Source organism: Ambystoma mexicanum, chromosome 2p (assembly GCF_040938575.1).
Source record: "Ambystoma mexicanum isolate Mex_15411 chromosome 2p, UKY_AmexF1_1, whole genome shotgun sequence".
Lineage (NCBI taxonomy): Eukaryota > Metazoa > Chordata > Amphibia > Caudata > Ambystomatidae > Ambystoma > Ambystoma mexicanum.
The window spans coordinates 102,405,821-102,426,361 of NC_090923.1; the positions used below are offsets into that span (position 1 = coordinate 102,405,821).

The 20,541-nt window shown below is 46.1% G+C and overlaps 1 protein-coding gene across 3 annotated transcripts in view; it reads left to right on the top strand.

The window, feature by feature from the left end:
- Positions 1-20,541, top strand: part of LOC138566252 (solute carrier family 26 member 6-like) — a 1,150,832-nt gene that overhangs the window by 978,708 nt on the left and 151,583 nt on the right. For all 3 annotated transcript variants that reach the window (XM_069643338.1, XM_069643340.1, XM_069643339.1), the window contains exon 17: positions 9,782-9,979. In XM_069643338.1, coding sequence (XP_069499439.1) covers positions 9,782-9,979 — 198 coding nt within the window. The remainder of the gene's footprint in view (positions 1-9,781; positions 9,980-20,541) is intronic.

Sequence of the window (20,541 nt, forward strand, 5' to 3'; positions counted from 1 at the left end):
AAATGGGTCTCAGCTAGATTGGCTGTCGGGGTAGGAAATGTGTCACACCTAGCTGTATTTGGGGGTAGGAAATGTGTTGCGCTTGGGCGGATTGTTGGGGGTAGGAAAGGCTTGCACATAGATTGATTCTTTAGGGGGGTAGGAAAGGCGTTGCACTCATTGTTAGCCTGTCTGTTTACGCAGTTTATGATGATATCCTTTCCTCAGCACTCAGATCATAAGGAGGAGCGGCCCAATGTGCCTGACGTCTGTTGAGGACAGACTGTTTATCGTGCCTAGAAGATGTATTAGGATGGCACTTCTGCACAAGGTCTCTCAGGATAGCTTTCCAATGCACCTAGCATACAATACCTGTGAGAGCAGCCATGGGCCTGCACTTGGATATGTAGATATCATGCTATTGCACTTAGAAGACTAGCACATGTAGGTTAATACATGTGTTGCACCTGAAGTCAACACTTGTACTGCACATGGAATAACTGTAAGGATTATCACATGTACTGCACTTAATAGATATTTGTAGGTCAGCACATGTATTGCACTTACAAGTTTGTTGTAGGTTAGCATCTCAAATGCTCTTAGAAAACTGCAACGGTTAGCTCTTTGTTTTGCCAAACTCTGCTCTATTTATTGATTTATTGGATATCTGTAAGGCGCCTATACAACAAGTGGTGCTTCAAGGCGTCAAAAGATAAAATAAGGGGGGGAAGAAGGGAGAAAGATACAATAACGGTCCTACTACGCTTTGTGAGATTCAGATTGTGTATGTGCAGAACAAGAAGCGCAAGGGGGGCTGGGGGGAGTGCTGGTCTGCGCAAAGCAAAGTGCCTAGGTGGGAAGGAAAAGGGCTGAAGGGGCGAAGTGCAAGTGCTAAAGGGAGACCAGAGGGCAGGTACCAAAGGATGCAGGTAAGTGAAGGGGAGGGTGGGCTGGGCGGGGGACTGGGGCCCTGTAGTACTCGGAGGGAACCAGGAAGTCCATCACTGAGGCAGATGAAAGGTCTTAGCAGGGGAGGGGGAGGGAGAAGGAGAAAAAGAGAGGAGCTTCCAGAACTTAAGGTGATCCAGAAAGGCTTATGGATGATGCAGAGTGTCTTGAATTTGATCGTAGCAGCAACCAGGAGCCAGTGGAGAGACGTTAGGGCTTTAGAGATGCTGTCCCTGACCTTGAGGCCAAGAATAAGTCTTGCATTCCTATTCTGGATTAGTTGAAGGGGACGAAGGGAAGAGGCTGTTACAGTAGTGAAGCCTAGAGAGGGCCAGAGCTCTGGAGATATTGAGTTTCTGGGGGAAGGCGAGGAACGGGGGAATACCTCTGAGGAGGTGCAGCTGATAGTGGGCCTTCTTGGCAAGGTCTTCAATGTGAGGAGTGAAGGAGAGAGAGAAATTAAAGATGACACCAAGGTTTTTTGCCTCATAAGAGGGTGAGGGAAGGGGACCCAGGGCGGCCAGAGGGAGGGAGGGAGGGAAGGCAGGAGCTGGGGTCCCAATGAAGAGGATTGCAGTCTTACTGCCATTAAGGCAGAGGTCATTGGCAGCGCACCATGACTGAATGGCAGTCAGACAGTCAGGGATGAGAGAGGAGGAAGGGGAGGGAAGCTTGCAGGAGAGCTGTGTTTCGTCGATATAACACTGCAAGTGAGGAGAGACGGAAGAGATCAAGTTGGCCTGCATATGAGGCATTCAAAGCAGGAGTAGAACTGAGTGGAAATGATAGTGTCAGGGATCCAGTCAGGGAATATCAAGGCCACTCCACCGCAAGACTGGTTATACCTGAGCTTGGAGAGGATCTTGTAGCCCTCAGACAGGAGTGTGTCAAAAGCAGTGACAGAGCTGGCAGTGAACCATGTCTCAGTGAGGGCGAGAACATTGAGGTCAAATCTTCGAGAAGGAGAGAGATATCAGAAGCGTGTTTGATGGCAGAGCAAGAGTTACCACCTTTGAAGGTCTTCCGAGGTGGGGGGGGACAGGGACGTGGTACGCCCATCGGAGGTGGAGAAGCAGCACTGGGGGTGGCTGCCGGAGGAGTTGCGGGAGAAGGGAGGAAGTTGATGAGAGTGTGAATATGCCTATCAAGAAGAAGGTTGAGCTGAGAGCTCTGGGCCATGAAAGTGCCATTGTGATAGACATTAATGATGCACCTGGAGGATGAAAAGGCCACCAGGAGTACTTCTCATCTGCTGCCTATATTAATGGGAGACGAGGAGAAAGGAGAGAGAGGACAGAGACCCAATGTAGAGTCCATGGGTCTGCGGAGGGAGCGACAATCAGTTACTGTCTGCCTGGAAGAAGCTTTGACATAGGTGTCAGCGAAGGGGAGGCCTGGATTGCAGATCAGGAGAATCTTTTTCAGCTTATACCTGCCAGGCTTCGATAGGGAGGTAGAATAAGTAATAGAGTTGCAGTTGGAGTAAATAGGTGAGATGGAGAACACCATGGATGGAGGGAGAGAGCAGAGAGATGGAAAGAAAGAGGGGGCGGGAGAACAGGGAACTGCACAAAGCACAAGCTCACCAGGTGGCCGACAAGCAGCAGACAGATGATGATAGAAAGGAGCAATGGTGTCTTTTCCAGACTCCTCAGAGCTGCATGGCTAGTCCGGTCCTCCTTCCAATGGCCAATCAGGCCCTCCTTCCAATACGGCAGATGAACAGATGCAGGGGGTGACGGCCTTAGGTTCTTATGTCAATGATTCCGTCAGGTTGGTAGGTGTGAGTTCCCAGTTTACCTGTCCTGTGGGAACTGCAGATGAGCCCATTAACCCCACCCCAGCCGTCCTCTTGAGAAACGCTGCTGATTGACTCAACTCGGAGTAGACCGTGGAATTGGACCTTGTACTTGTATTCACCTGTCACTTGACCTCCTTGTCTATTTTGTCTTTGCTTTGTTCCTTCTTATCTTGGCATCTCCTACTTTCTATGATCTATTTGTTAGCTTTGCTTGTTAAACTTTCTTTTTGTTTTAAATGCCCTACTGAATCCATGTGTGCTTCACAAAGTCTTGTTCTATTTGCTTCTTTAGCACTTCTCTTGCTGCTTTCACTACGCGTTTGCTGAACTTTCTAGTACTTTTGCACTCTGCTTCCGGAAATCTTTTGGTTTATATTAGACTGTCCATGCTGAATGCACTTAACACTCAGCTCCTGCAAAGCCGCTGCGTAATTGAACGTTCCCGCTGAAACGCGCACTGCATCTCTCTCAGAAAAAAGCTGTCACGTTGTTGCTGCCTGCCAGGCACGTTGAGTGTTTCCAAGGCAACGCACACTCTAATTCGGAAACACGACGCCTGCCTCACCAAGTTATGTGCTTGCCACAGGGATCTTTACTCTAACCTGGGCCGCTCGCTTTGATTACTTCGAAAAGGGAAACGAAACAGAGTTTAAACACACAAAAATAACTACTTGACTAGTTTTGACGTTGTTCATTTTCAAATGAATATATTTACTGTACAAGTCTATTGGAATCTTAGAATTTTGCATCTCAAAGCTAGTTAAACTATCATAAAAAAAATGATATGGCAACTTTCGTATGCTTGTTTTCAAGTCTCCTTAACGTAAAACTATGGTGGCACTTAGCTTCTGCTTCTGCTCTGGTTTTCTTTCAGTTTTTATGGGATCTCCTAATGCTGTGACGTCCTCTGATTAAGTCTGTTGATGAAAGGCAGTTTAGAACCTTGATGAAGGTTGCAAGTAGTCACACAGCCTGGGCTGGCCTTAGGGCAGGACGGGCAGGGCGACCACCCGGGGCGCCATGCCCCCCAGGGTGCCATTAACCCTCTGCCACGCCAGATCTTTCAAGTGTTCCCCTGAGTTGGCGTAGTGGGAGAAGGCACGGCAGGTGCCCTTTTGTTATTAAGTGCACCCACGGCGGGCTCATTTAATAACAAACCTACCCACATGATTACCTCCTCGCTCCAACGTGAGGTGGTATGCATTGGAATAGGGCGCTCATGAATTAGCGCCGGAGTGAGGAGGTAGAAAGAAAATGTGCCGCATCCACCCCCCACACGGCCCCTTGACCAGGGGCACACGGGGTGGAGGGCACCAATTAGCCCAGGGCGCTGCTGCCGCTAAGGCCAGCCCTGGACACAGCTGCCCATCATCCAATCATTCCTGAGAAGCATCTTTCCCATTGTGGAATGGGATAATCCCACTCCCCTATAAGGTCTGTTAAGGAAATGTACACATAGACTAGAAAGAAAACCCTAAACTCTATCACCCTCAGAGACTTAATGAATCATCTTACCCCTGCCTCTATGCCTACAAGATTTCACAGTAGGTTTCCTCACAGGTGAAGGTCTCACAGAGGAGACAGAAACAATGTCAGTGATGTCCAACTAGATGGAATCCTGCATTGTTGTCTTCTTCATCCTCCTTGCCAGGCTCCATGGACAACGATAAGGCACTTGCTCCCAAGCCCTTGCCACATGTCTCTGGCAGCCATCTGCTGCGATTCGAAGCGGTGACCTTCAAGTTGAACAGAGTCCTCTGTGAACGGGCAGATTGGTTCCCTATGCCACCTTACCAAACTGGCTCTGTGCAGTGTGCAAGAATCAGATAAGTAAAGTTAAAGATGTCAACAGCGAGTAGAAGGCAGGGGCCTCTCCAAGCCCAGACAGGCCCCGACAGGGACAGCATGCCCGGACAGGGGCAAAAGGGCCCTTATAGGTGGCCCTTTGAGGGCCAGGAAGTGAATATCAGGTCCACAGCCAAACAGGCGGACCTCCAGAACACTGATTGTGAGGACCGAGTTGTAGTGTTGTATTGGGTTGTTAGAATCCTGGAATGTGGTGCATGTGTAACGTGCTGGTGTTCGGAGAGTGGTGGTTGGAGACAATTTTTTTTCCAGACAGGGTGCCGGTGCCCTCACACAAGACCTAAGCTGTATCCCGAATAAATACATATGATTGTAACGTACCTGTGCCTGTCTACGCATCATCATTAACTTTAACACTGGCGACCCGGATGTTGGAGCAACTGCTGCGTAGGGGGTAGAATCGGTGAGGGCACCGCCCTCCATGCCATCACCCCGTCCGGTGGAGTTGAACGCCTAGGAAGACGGCGTCCGCGAGTGGGTGTCTCGACAGTATAGCACTGTAGCTGGGTCCGGTTACTGGCCTGGGGGCCAGTGATGCAAGTGTCAGGATCGTGTCCGCACTGACTGGCTTGTCAGTATCCAGTTCTGCCCTGTAGAGATTTGGGCGGACCTGTGTTCGGGGAAAACGTCCTGCCTGGAGGTGCGTATGCTCAGGAATGAGTATAAGTGGTGCCTGGGCATGCCCGTTGAGTGAACATAAAGGAGGACTGTAGTGGAGACCTGAAACCTGTTTGCAAGTGTGAAATAGAGGTCTGGGCAACTGCCGGTTCTGGTGTTTGGAAGCCAGCAGCGAGTATTTCCGTGTGCCAGGTGCTATCGACATGAACTTGGGGTTACCGGAGGGTCTACCCGGTGCACCAACAGCTATGGGTGATGCACAACTGAAGTTGGGACACTCTGGCAGTGGTTTGTGCGACAAGCGTGTTGTCCCTGCGGAGTCAGCGACTATAATGATGATGTCGCCAACTCTGCAAGGGAGGTTCCGGGCTGGTCTGCTGGAACTCAGCGTGGCGAGCGTCGACCTGGAACATGGCGCACCAACTATGGAGGTTTTTTTCAGATCGCGTCAGTGAGATAACGTCATGTGGTGTGCAGGTGCAGGAGGGCACAGATGGAGTTCCCATTGGGGGTGAAGGAAGTGGATTTGCACCTAAAAGAAAGCTGAGAGGCGTCCACAGCGGAATGGAGTACCCTTCACTGTGTTATGGGAAGAAGTCATGTTTGCGGACGTGTGCCGGTTGTGGGATGGAAGTTGGTTTTTGCAAGCTTTACTGCGACAGTTGTGGTGCTTTACTGCAGAACCTGAAGGAGTTTGATCCAGAGTTATGGGACTTTTACATAAGGATGAACGACCTCGCATTGGCTGAGGCCTAACTTTCGAGACGTCGGGAGGCCAGTATGTGTTGTGTGTTGGTGTTCTATGTGGTGGCCTCTTCGTAAGGTGTTGTTAGCGTCAGACCTGTGCGGTGTGTGAGTGAGTATGAGTGTTCATGTTGTGGCCCTTCTCATTAGGTAATTTCTGTCTTTGAAATGGTTTGGAATCTAGTATCCATGATGTTGTAGATTTTCATGTTGTAGTGTACATTATTTTTCCCTTGCACGTGGGACGAACTAGAGGGTGGGGTGTTTTCCTTAAGTTGCCGTGACTCTCGAACTCGCTTCTGTGTTTTGGGGGGGAGAAGCCATTTTTTGAGCTTTTGTAATGTGTAGTGTTATGTTATTTTCCCTTGCAGGTGGGAGGAACATGAGGGTGGTTTGGGAAATCCTCAAGTTGGTGTGCGTCTCTACACTCCCTGCAGGGTGTTGGGGGAGTGGAGTCATTCCTGCCCTGGTTTCAGCGTTTCCTGGTTTCAGGAATTTTGGGACAATGTAATGCAACTATTTATGTCATTATGGGTTGTTGGTTGCATGCGTGTGTGTTTCGGTGGTTGTATGCATGTTGAGTGGTGTTGCATACTGACAACGGGGCGTGCATTGAAAGCCAGGTGGTTTCAATGTTGAGCTGTGAATCATGCACAGGGTTTGTGCGTGTGGCCTAGTATGTGTAAGGGCTCATGGGGCTGAGGTATGATTGGACCGTGCTCCTTGTGGCGTGGCACCGGCCAGCTCCTGTTGCGTGACTTTGGATTTGTGGAGGTAGATACATTTATTGTGTGGGCGTCCTATTATGGGTGCAATGTTGGTAACTCATTCTGTAGGGGTCAACTTACGCTTATTGGCAGTGGTGGTAGAGGCTGTGACTTGGGGTCACGTTACAGTTAGAGGCTCTGACTTGGGGTCACGTTAGTGTTAGGGGCTGTGACTTGGGGTCACGTTAGTGTTGGAGGCTTTGACTTGGTGTCGTGTTAGAGTCTGTTGGTGGTGTTTGAGGAATTTGTCGTGTTTCATCAAGTTGGGGTTAATATCTGGGTGGTAGACAGTGTTGGTTGTCTCTTTTGTGGTGTTTAGTTTGGCCCAGTTGTGTTTTCTGCTGGGAGTTTGCGGTACGTTGGGGACCATTGTGGTGATTGGGCTTGTTGTTGCTCTGGGTTTGGAGCTGGTTCGTGCTTGAGTGTGGCAGGCTCGAGGCCTCGAGGGGGCAGCTCGGGGCAGAAGGAAGTTTGTCAACTGAGGGTTTCGGTAAGTTAGTTTTAGTTGTTATTTTGAGGGGAAGTTAGGTGTGTCAGTCCTAGTTCTGAGGGGCAGCTCAGGACCGGTGGATGTTCGTTTTGTTGTTTTCTAGCCTCAAGGGTTTTGGGTCCCGTTATGTTGTTCCTTGTTGGGTTGTGGTGTTTGTTCCTTTTTGGGAGGAAGGTGTCTGTGGTAGTTTGGTGGTTGGAAGTTGGTAGTTTGGTGGTTGGATGTTGGTTGTACTGGTTCATGTGTGCCTGTATAGGTGGATTGCCGATTTGTGGTCAGCGTGGAAGTTCATTTTGGTAGGACTACGCTGTACTAGGGTAGATTTGTAGTTGTTTAGAGGTACTGGTTTTTAGCCGGTAATTGCGGACGTACTCGCTCATTTTACATGGTGGCCACGTGTTATGTGTCAGGTATGGAGTTTGGTTGGTGTTCTCCGTGGTGAGGTTGGTTGGTATTCTTCTTGTTAGGTTACGGGGGGGTGAAAGTGGTAAGTGTTGCACTGGGTTTGTTGGCCGTCAAGTGTTGTTAAGTGTGTGTTGGGTTTGTTGGCTTTTTACGGGGGGAGAAGTGTTGTAGTGTTGTATTGGGTTGTTAGACTCCTGGAATGTGGTGCGTGTGTGACATGCTGGTGTTCGGAGAGTTGCGGTTGGAGACCAGTAGTTTGCCGGATGAGGTGCCGGTGCCCTCGCACAAGATCTAAGATGTATCCTGAATAAATACATATTATCGTAACATACATGTGCCTGTCTACTCATCATCCTTAACTTTAACAGACGGCTATTATATCGTCTAGCTTGGAGTTAACCCTGCTCGCCCCAGCCAGTATTTTCTGTAGCTCTGAAGGCTCCGCCATCAGCCTTTGCCTTGTTGAACATCTCCATGTTTATCAGAAGGCTGCAGCGTTGCCCGTGCAAAGGCGTCCATGCTTTTAAGTTTTTTCTGTGCACTTAAGTTGCGGCTCAGAGCGACAGTTTTAGTCCAGCCCCTTCGTCCCTCCGTGTAGCCAACACAATTAGTGGTGCACTCTGCTCACGGCCTCTTACAGTGCCCCTGATCCAGGCCAGTATCTGGGCATGGTGAACAGACGAGTAAGGATCACTGTCTCAAGAGTCTCTCAGCACCCTTCACAACGTCAAACACCCTCTCATCTGCAATGTTGCCTCAGGGATCGGGACACCACACACTTTGCTACCAGCTCAAATAACGTGGCTGCTCTGGTGTACAGTTGATTTATGGCCTCCTCGCAGGAGTCAAGGCAGTGCCGCGGTTACTTGCCCTTCGGTCGTCCTTGTTGATAGATGTAGCCATATTCGGTCCCCCGATAGGGAATGCACTACCTGCTGCTTTGCTAGTGTGCCACCATCTACTGGATGCTCCCCACAGCTCGTCTTTGCCACTGCGCTCTTGTTCTCCAGAACGGCCATGCCCTTCTGGGGGGATCACTGGTCCAGTCTACTGGACACTTAACTTTTCTAAACCTATATACAGCAGACTTGCCTCAGCACATCAGCCATTAGGATATATCGACAACATATGTCAAATTCGGTCTAGCTGGATACATAACACGCCTCTTGCACTCGCACACACTTGCGACCTCCCTCAGCACCCACACACATGCCTGACCTCTTGGGTTGCATTCTGGAGCCAGCCAGCCCTTCTAATCCCTAATATTGGACAAATGCACACACATATTCTAGGCCTTTTCAATCATTTTCCCATACCTGGACTTTGGTCCCGCGAGGGCGTTCCCACCACAAGCGCATTGAGACCATAATAATTGGAAAAGGTGCTATAAAAATGACTACTTCTACTACTAACAATAATGGATCCCCTGCTAGAGCAGGCCTTCAGAGTTACTGCTTTTCAAAAACATTGGTCAATGTGTATGTTGTGGGATCAGATGCTACAAGTCAGATGTTGTGTCGTCCATGGATGGCTTGTTTTGAGCTAGCCTTTAACATGCCTAGGGTGTGTGAAGAAGTCTAGGTGGTCTGCTTAGCCACCTGTATGAGTATGACTGGCAGCACAGCATGGCTGGCACATGCTGGAGGGCTGGAATATTGTCAAGGAGACTTATCATGCAGGTGTCAGCGCTCCTCCTGCAGGATCTAAGTGTGGTCACTGTATATATGTGTAATTAAGTATTTAATTATCATGTAGTGTGGAGAGGCTATGCAGGGTAGAGTGAGGAGTCAACACCTGTCTATGATGGTATTGTACAAAAGGACCGAATACCAAAAGTTCGACTCCCAAATGTCTGACCCCCTATTTTCCGCATATATATATATGTGGGGGTAGAGTGTATACAAAATGTATAGGGGTAAGGTGCAGGGGGTTGTGGAGGGTCTCCCCCCACATATATATTTGCAGAACATTTTTATTACAAAAAAAATCGAACTTTTGGGAGTCGAACCTTTGGGTTCAGTAAAATCACGCAGCTCCGTCTATGATATGGAGAGAATACAACAGCACAACATCAGTGATGGTGTACACTACAATTCATATAATTTAAAACAAGTAAAGAACATTTTTCAGAAAAAAACCTTACTAAGTGTTCTTATTTTGTAGGAGAGCATCAGGAAGTACGTGGCATTGTCCAGGGGAGCAGCAGCGGACATAGAGGATCAGAGCAACACCCGCCCGGATGTACCGGAAGTGGCCACTATAAATGCCGTGGGTCTGCAGCAGCCATCCTTCCCCTCCCCGGCACTGGACCCCACCGCCAATGGCTCCCTGGACACTGTCAGTATAAGGGTTCTGAAAAATGTAAGGAGAAGCGCGGATGGTAACGTTGGACTAGACTAGCAACACCACCACAAAATGTGCATTGGGCTGGGGATGGATTTATGTTTTATTTTTATTTTCACGAGAGTGGTGATGATCTCAAGAGAAGGTGATTGGCTGTCACAGGAAAAAGACCGCTTGAAAATATATTAGAAGGGGGGTTGGAGCACTCTGCCTGTCAGTGTGGATGTGGGGAGAGTACATGTGTACCCTAGGCCACATTGATGGTTTGTGCGAAGTTTGTCATTTTTGCTGCATTTTCATCTCCCACGAGTGTAAAGGGCACATTCATAGGTCTCTTGTGGTTCGAGCTCCAGTGTCATTTTGCGCTCTCGTGAGCATAACTGGTGACAAAAAATATTTTGAAAAAATGTATATCGCATGCATTCTGGTCCCGGTTCCTCGTTATCGGAAAGTGGGCGTGTGCCATCGCCAGTGGGCCACGGATCTCTCAAAGGGAGGTGGGATGGTAGGAGTGACGGTGCGTAGATGAATGACATCTGTGATGATATCAGAAGAAAACATGTATTGCTCTAGCTGGTGTCAGATGGTGAGGACAGTGGTGCAGAACCTTTGCTGTTACACAGCGACATTTTATTAAAGAAGGGAGGTGTGTTTTAACTTTAGTCTAAATTGTACATAGGCTTCAACGTCTGTATATAGTTAAGTGCAGCATCCTTTAAGTGCAGCATCCTTTAAGTGCAGCATCCTTTAAGTGCAGCATCCTTTAAGTGCAGCATCCTTTAAGTACAGCATCCTTTGAACTGGCTGCATGCTCCATGTCATGGTAAGATGTGTATGCAGGCAGCCTGGAATGTTATTGGGGTTGCCTGGGTGATGGCATCCTGGCCCAGAGTTCTATCTAAGGAGATAAAGGACGGAACCCATGGAATTCAGGCAGTTGCCAGGATCTCTACTGCAGGAGGACCTCATAATACGTGTAACTTTAATACAGTGATATAGCACTTACCTGCCTGACTTCTTGTGGACTTAAAATGTGGCCCTCCAAAACACTTCTGTGCATCCCATGAGCACACTGATGTCATCACCAATAAAATTACAGATGACATCACTTATTACATCATCAAGGACATCCCTGGAAACTAGAGGACACTGATAACATCACAGATGACACTACTAATGATATTACTAAAACATAGACCATGGGAAGCTACCCATCAAAGCAAACCTCTCTCTTTGTCTATTTCAAAACATATGACGAATACATTGTATCAGTGTATGTTTAGTGCATTATAACTCCAGACGCTTTATGAGGGTAAAATGACCAGTGTGCCTTGCCGAAAGCCAAGCCCATAGGTCACATAGAAACAGACCATGGCTGTCATCAGTGTACTCTATTTTCTAGTGATGTCATTGCGGTTGTCATAAGTGTGAACCCGTCTTCCGCTGCACAGCTCCTGCTTGTAGCTGCACACCTCCCAGTGCACAGTGAGGGAGTAAACTGTCTCACCGCACATCCCTCAGAAACCCTCACAGCAGAGTCACCAGGCCATAAACCTTCACAAACTACAAAAGCCAAGATTAGTGCCAGTGGTTCAGATTTATTCAAAACCTTACACCCATCACTTTCGTGGTCACAGTTTGTCTCACTATGTGAGAGAGGGTATGTCCAGACGTGGGTCCCTTGCTCGCTGCACCATAGGGAACCAAGCTGCACCTCACTGAGGAGGCCCAACAAGGCCGAAGAATTTCTGGGGTTGTTTGAGTTTCTGTGCAGAGGGGACCTAGCCTAGCAGTTCGAGCTGGTCTGCTCCCATTGGTGGCAGTACCTGACTGATTTGCATATGGCTGGGCCCCTTTTGCAATGGTGCAGCTAGGCTAAAAAACAGGGTTGTGGAAGGTTGCCCAGAGCAATGCCAGTGGTTCAGATTTATTCAAAACCTTCTACCCATCACTTTTCTGGTCATAGGTTAAATTCAAAACATTTTCCATTTGATAGAAATTGGTAAATTATATGGTAGGTATAGCCTGGCATTTTATTATCATTAATAAAAATATTCATTCACTGCAATGTCAATAGTTATATTAGTACATGAATTTCCCAGTGCTGTCACCCCATCCTCTCTTGCCCTCCTTCTCCCTCTTTTTCCCACACCCCAATCAGTAACTCCTGTGCTCATTCTGAAAAGCAAAAAATGATTGATGGACATTTTTGAACTAACTCTTCTTAACGATTGGCATTTCACAATAATCATCGTACCACACCATTATTATCGAGCCTATATGGCGTTTTTACTTGAAGGAGACATTTGGTTTTACTCACCAGACCTTTTGGAAGTACAGAGCGACCCACAGCACTGCGAGTCAGCGACGACTCTTGCTGGTCGTTGCTTCGTTCCCTGGAGGGGGCGGAGCCTGCTGGAGCCCACGTGATCCATCACGTGATCGGAAGTGTCCTCATAACGCAGCCGCGTTCAGTCGAGCGGTGCGTTTTTACTTGAAGGAGATATTTGGTTTTACTCACCAGACCTTTTGGAAGTACAGAGCGACCCACAGCACTGCGAGTCAGCGACGACTCTTGCTGGTCGTTGCTTCGTTCCCTGGAGGGGGCGGAGCCTGCTGGAGCCCACGTGATCCATCACGTGATCGGAAGTGTCCTCATAACGCAGCCGCGTTCACCCTCACGGCGTTGAGCCCGGCAGGGGTGGAGGGCGTTGGCTGTTGTGCGGCTGTTTGGCGCTGTAGCATCTGGAGCTAGAATCACACGCTTGAACATATACGCTTCCTACAAGTTTCATTTATTGGATTACATCCTGGTAACGGCTGAGTTGCAAATATATCATAGCACAAATGATGCCCACAACATCGAAAGAGGGACCGCAGACCCGACAGAAATCACTGCTACATCGAAGGAAGCCACCGTTGAGGCAAAACAAGGAGGTAAGCCTGGTGGATTTGTCTGTACAAAATGTAGCAACTGGGTCTATTATAATGGTAGACAGATCGGAAATCAGTCGACCGTCGAAAGGCATAGTGCCTTCCTTAGCATATCTGTCACAAACAGTTGTGGGTCTTCAACAGACAGAGACTGCTTGCGCGAGAAATGGTAAAAATGATGCCATAGCACTTTGTCAAAATATGCAGACAGACAATTTTAAGTGCAGTAGTGTTGAACCGGAAAAACCCTTTTCGCCCTCGGTCTATATTGACGCTTATGAAACCCCACAAATCTCTCCCTTTGAACCAACTGATCTCGACTTATTGGGTATTAACATTCCAAATGTCCTATTTCAGTCTGAAGTCTCACAGCCTACCCCATTGGCAGACCATAGAAGAGCAGGAATGCAGTCTGCACCCTTCTTTCCAATATTTCCACTTAGCACAAAAAACTTACCTACGCCAGCAACACCGTCCAGTACTATGAAGGTAGTTGGTTCTATTCCAGCAAATGAAATAAGCTCAGGTGGGGGGGCCAGTTTTGATCCTATGATAACTGAATTGCCGAATGCAATGTCATCTGGAATTACCACAGCGGCGGAGAAATACCCTAGACAAAGGACCTGCCCTGAGGCTGTGAGCACAAATAAAACACAGACACCTCAGAGACAAAATTTACAAGACCCCTCTAGAGGAAAGATACTTACACCAGTACCATCGACTGAACTATCAGGACGCGAAGCCAGGCTGGCCACAAGGCTAAAAGCCGACTTTTTAGCAACCTACGAGCGCTTGAATGACAGTTTTCGACATAATCAATCGGCACACTCATCTAGAAAAGAACCAGCAGATAATGAATTAGTACGGAATTCATCTTGGAACACATCATGCAGGTCTGAGGGGTCTATGTCAGCTATAGACAACTTGACACTTCTAAAATCAGATGTAAACATCGAAGCAGTAGGCTCAAAGGATGTGGAGGCCAGAGCTATCATGAGTGATTCCAAGTTGTCTGGTCGGAGCAAGGAAATGAGAGTCCCGCCTGTAGAGAACCAAGATGTTTCTGAACAAGAAAGCTCAGATCCCCCCTCTAAAAGCTCGCTATCCACAGCGGCTGGAATACAAATTCACAATAATATGTTAGCTGCAACATCAATAGCCTTATTACCATTCATGAAATTGTATGAATCCCTCCATGATGCTGTGAATGATCAATTGACGCTTTTGGCTGCTGTAAATGCCAAGATTTCATCATTAGAAACATTTTCGCAAGCAATAACACACAGAATGGATTATGAAGCTGAAACATCTTTAAAATGGCAAAGCAGACTATGCGAACTTGCTCGCCAGGCAAATGGCGATAAAGCGGGCTTGATCGATGCAGTAATTGAGTGCACAAAATGGATGCGTCATAATAATCCAACTAATAGTCGGACAGGAAGCGCAGGAATCGACGACTTACCTAGACTATCTTTATTGACTGACTCATCAAATGGTAAGCCCGGCGCGACTCTAAACCCTTGTCTCAAGCCCTTAGGACTGGATAGCTGTAAAATGGGCTATGCATGTCCAGCTAAGGTGCAAACGAATATTGAGAATAATGTCACAGACGAAAGTGACAAGGGCTTGAAATTAAATGATGCAAGCAAAAAGCAAACGTTGCGTGCTCAGCTCAACCCACTGTCCCAGCAAAAGGCACCTGTCAACACTAATAAGGATGCCGTGATCATAGCACCGGCAGAGCCGGAGCTAGTACAAGGAGAACGGTCATCAGAGACTGACATGGAAAGAGCAGTCCCAGGAAACTTATCTGAAATACTATCATTTGGGATCTTCAATAAAGCTACAACAGCAGAGAAAGTGAGCAAAAACCAATCCATGGAGAAAAAGAGAGGGGAAAAAAATCTACAGACGCAATCCATCCAGAGGCAAGTGGCCAAACGTGCGCGAAAAACGGGCAACAAAAAATTCATACGGAATTTATCAACACCACCACGCCCGTCTATGTTTCAACGTAAAGGAGCCTGTTAATGCTATAAAAGAAATTGAATCGACGAGAGTGCCTAAACGGTGCTTGAAAAGAACAAGAGACAGTTCAGTATGTAATGATGACGAAATATCTGAGTCATCTATTGACTTATGTGACCTTTCAACCTATTCAATTGACGATGACGAAGAGAATGAAGTGGCTGCCACTATGGTGGAAGAATTGCCGGGTGACTCGTGTAAGGCAAGAGAGATTCAGTATAGACCAAGCCTTCGAATGGTCACTCCACCACAAGTAAGTGGGCAAGCAAACAAAAACAACAAAAAGGTGCTTCTGCCTTTGCCAATAGGCATGGAAACAAAAGAGCAGAGTAGTAAATTGACAGCTGCTCATGACCAACAAAATGACATGTGCGCTAAATTAAATCCGAAATTAACAAGAGCACAAACTGAAAAACTTGGCAGAAAGTCTAATTGGAAAAACACTGAGTTGAATGCTCCATCTGTGAGAGGTATCTGGAAAATACAAATTAAAAATGTCCTGTCAGAACAAAAAGAAGTAAATCTGAATCGTCGGAACATATTAACACTTCTACACTGCATACCTACTCTCCGAGCTATTAAATCAGACGACATAGCGGTCGTTGAGTATATTTCTGAAGACCATCTGGACTGGGTAAATCTGCATCTTAATTCAAGCACGTTAAAGGAAGCCGTAAAGGATGCTGCTGCCGACTTACTATTTTTCGGCTTCGAAATTATATGTGATGATGCTCAGGATGAAGCAAGATCCCCACATTCTATTATGGAATTAACACAGAATGAAAAAAGAAGGAAAGAACTTTGGGACCACATGAGGATACAGCGATCACCGTGCCAAAGTCACGCAAATCAAATTAGACAGTAGCTTAGCGTGGAGGATTCTGACATTAATAACCAATTAATGTCATGGAATACACGAGGCTTTTCTCACCTTTTTGAAGGTCAATGGCAATTAGCACATAAAACCTCAATTATATGCTTACAAGAAACATGGCTACGTGAATGCCCATTGTGCGATGGATATACTGTGTTTCTTAATCCGGCAGGAAAGAACTTGTTTGGCCGCCCTTTCTCTGGGTTGATCACCATGATAAATAACAGTGAAGACTGGAAGATTCTGTCAACTAAAAATCCAAACATGTTCGCACAAGTTACGACAATTCAAAACTCCAGGCCCTTAAATTCCAAAGGCAAGGTGATTCTGGTAGTGAATATCTATTGGAACCCAGCAATGATATCACAAGCTAGATTCATTTCTGAGGTTATGTCTGCAATCGACGAATGTCTGCTCTTATATATTGATCCTGCAATTATAATATGTGGGGATTTCAACTATTCTTGGGTAAATAAACCACTGACAAAAAACATAACAACCACATCAAGGAGCATCGAACATGTGATGGATCGGGGTGAAAGATGGGCAAATGAACTGGCCCTTAGAGATTGCTCTATGCTGAATGGATGCACTCGTGGCGACATCCCCCCAGGATTTACCTGGAAGAGAGGAGACTCCATGAAGACGCTTGATTTTATCTGGGTATCTAGGAATTTTCTGGACCAAATAATCACTCTCAAAGTTACCGAGACAGAAAAAAGCGACCATGACGCACTAATGCTGAAATGGTTGAAAGTTCAACAAACAACCTCGATAAAATACCCGGAGAGAATTACCGTAAACAATGGAGCCAACAGGCTACGTCTGAATGTACCAAAGCTGGCTAAGATAAAATCCCGTTTCACTAACGCGACCGACATATCGGCAAAGATAAATTATACATTGTTATTACATCAATACAAAACAAGGCCCAACAAACGAAAAGGGCATGAAGTCGAACCAAAACATATTTTTGACCCAATTATAAAACGAGAGAAGCAAAATCTTCGAAACGACATCAGGATCTTAAGAAGGGATCCAAATTCTTGTAATAACATACTAATTAAAAAAAGAAAACAGCGTTACCGAAACTGGATGAAATCTTACAATCTGAGTCGAGTCCAAGCTCAAGCGGAACAGATGTTGAAACTTATTTTGCAAAAAGATAGTCGACACATTTGGGAAATAATAAACACCGGTGGGATTAAACATACCTATGCAATGTCAAACGGTGTAAGTGGAGCAAGCTGGGTGGCGCATTTTACTACAATATTTGATGATTGCAACTGTATCAAGATCTCCCTACCAGAACTCCCTGATGTAAGATGGAATGTGGCAGATTTAGAGGAAGATATTAAACAAGCAATTCAGAAGTTAAACTCTTCCAGAGCAGTCGGCCCTGATGGTATCTCAAACATGATGCTAAAAAACCACAGCTCTATATGGGCAAATCTGATGAGTATCCTATTCGAAAGAATTGCTCTGGAAAGAGTGCTGCCAGATTCTTGGTCCAAGGCGGTGGTTGTTCCAATATTCAAAAGAGGCAATCGAGACGATCCTAACAACTATCGCCCAATTGCCCTCTTGGATACAATCGGAAAAGTATTTGGGTCCTTTCTTCAGAAACGTCTTGCTCTCTGGGCCGAAGATGTAGCAGCTGTCGATGGACGTCAAACCGGATTCACAAGAGGGGTGGGAGTTGAGCTTAACTTGATGCTCCTGAATTGCCTGAAACTAGACGCACTAAGGCGTAAGAGGAAACTATATATCGCCTTTATAGATCTGAGCCAGGCTTTCGACAGTATAAATCGCAACCTGGTGTGGAAAAAACTTTGTGCTTGGAAATGTCCAAATGAGCTGCTGGCCCCGCTGATTGCGTTACATTCAAATACATCAATTAGAGTCCGGCTAAACGAACAAGGCGACTTATCTGATGAGATACTGACAAAACGAGGAGTTAAACAGGGTTGCCCTTTGGCAGCCCAGCTGTTTAAGCTCTTCATCTCTGATCTATCTTCAACTTTGAGTGAACTAAGAGTTTTTCCTCCGTTGGTGAATGGTCATGAACTGAGTTGGGCTGTTTATGCCGACGATATTGTGTTTATGGACTCTACTCCTATTGGACTGCAGCGGTTGCTAAATAAATTTCAGCTGTATTGCATACAAAACGACCTACAAATCAATATCAAAAAATCAAAAATCATCGAGGTGGGTCAAAGTAAATCAAAGAAGCCAGGTAACTTCCAATGGAAGATAAACAATGAACCTCTTGCGACAACCGACAACATAAGATACTTAGGTGTTCTGTTTAATAACTCAATTCGAGAATGGGAGTGGAGCCAAGACTTGGTGACCCGAATGAAAATGTTTGCACTACAAGGAGCAAAATTGCATGCAGTTTACGGCAAATTTACTCTAAAACCGGTTTTATCATTTTACCTGCAAAAAGTAGTTCCCGCAATAACTTTTGGAAGTGAAACATGTTGGAATCTTCTAAAAGACCTATGGGACAAGCTCGAAGGCAGTTTCTGGCGTAAAGTGCTAAGACTACCAAATAACTCATCAATTGTGGCAATACGATATGAGCTATGTATTGAGGCCTTATATGGAACTGTTCTGTGGAAATCAATCTCCATGTTTAGGAAAATGCGGATGGAGACGGTAGTAAAACCTTATGAAATTCTACACACTGTTTCTGACCATTCATCTGCACTGTTAATAAAGGAGTGGGAGAAAAAACTACTTCTTGTATTAGAAGATGCTGGAGTTTCTGTAGAAACTGTATTACTTCGCCCCCAAATTGCGAAGAAAAAAATTCGTCATTATAATTGGCTAAGAAATGAAGAACGCCGGAACAAAATGATAACTTCCTTAGACCTTGGATCTGCGCTAAATAAACTGGATGCAATTCCAAGATACTTGGAGAAATTCCCATCACAATATCATCGTAACATGTTCCTGCGGATGAGACTTAACTTATACAAGACTAGGGAGTTACAGCTCCTGAGAAATGACCCACTGGTGCAGACAGCAAAATGTAGATTCTGTAAATTTGGCCAAGAATCGGTGAGACATCTAATATTGGACTGTGGTGCCATTACAGCGCAGCGTAGTCTGCATTTGGATCGTTTTGCCCCCTCGTCAGGAAACATGGATTCCTGGTGGTGTTACCTGATCGCAGGTCTAAAAACTCAGTTAACCTGCGCAATAATAAACTTTATGGATGCACTACAATTAAACACTTGATACATAATTAGTGATTTTAGTCAGTAAAAGTCTTGAGGAGATGTGGCGCAAATGTAACAAAAAGTTTTTCTTTCTGTTGTAATAAACTAATGTTAAAAAAAAAAAAAAAAAAAATATGTGCCATTACTTAAGGGAACCAACAATCTTCGACCACGTGGGAAACAGTTTGGTCAAAGCGCCTAGGCCTTGCCCCTCTGCATGGGAACCCAAGCAACTATAGACATGTTTCCACCTTGTTGGCCAATTCAGGAAGACCCCATGAACACTGATCCAAAGGTCCACGTTGCACCATTCACTCTCCCACTCAGGTGATTTACTTAGAAAAGCAGAAAGCCTAGGATGCCGTAAAACAGAGCAATGGGATCCCACCCAAAGTATTTCTTGTTGTTAAGAATCTTTGGCTCCCACATTTCCATCCCTCTTTCTTTGGTACTGCTGCACTCTTTCCTAGGGCAAGAATTGGCATGTTGTAAAGCAGCCCTCTATCAGCAGTACTTGACTGACCTTTCTTATATTGGTATTGAACCCAGACCACAGTAGTAACATATCATTATAGTGCAGAATTGGAAACTTAGCTATGCTACATGAACATCTGTAAAATGTGACCGCAACACACACATTCCAAAAGTTACAGTTCTTTCTTATAAAAACCCTGCATAAAATCATCAACTGGTATTTAAGGGAAGACCATGTCATCCCTAGTGTAAGCTAAGGTAGGGCATCTGTTTCATTACACTATAAGCTATAGGACACAGCACAATATCACAAAGTCAAGTGGAGATCAAGGAGGCGGAAAGAATTAGATGAGGTTGAATAGGGGCATTATTTATAATTAACCAATGGAAAGGCTTGACACATATACATAAAAGGGTGCATTCTCCCCTGCTTAAAAACCAGCTCAACAAATGCTTGGATGGCTTCTCCTTAAGTTCAAACAAGCAGGTAATGAGTCACTCTCTTTAGAACTGATCAGTCTGAATGTCCACGATGCCCAGACTGGAAAACCATGGGACATGTGTGGTCCCTTCACTGGCAGAGGTGTTTTTTTCAATATTTTTCATCAGTCCTATTAGTGTTGTCTCCTCCCTTATTGCGTTCCAGATGAGGGGTGCACATGCCGCTCCTGGTTACACTCCAGTTCAGGCGGCCACTGATTGGAGTGCTATAATCTCATTCGGCAGTCTTGCTTGTTTCTGCCCTGTTTTTAGTAGGCAGACTCGGGTGTTAAAGGGACTGGCTCTTATTCTGGGGCTCTCTGGCCGCTCCCTATTCTTCTGGCTATACTCTTCGAGGTGCTCTGCTAGTCTCCCAACCTGGGCTAGCTCTTCTTTCCTCACTCTACTATCTCCTTCCTTGTGCTCAACTCCTGTCGCCTCTTATGATTTTCCTCCAAATGCTTTAACCTACTCCCGATCCCATTGGTCCAACAGACGTTGGGCATATTGGTAGTATTTGGGGAGATCTGTCCATCTTTCTCCCCTGGACATCTCCTTTAACC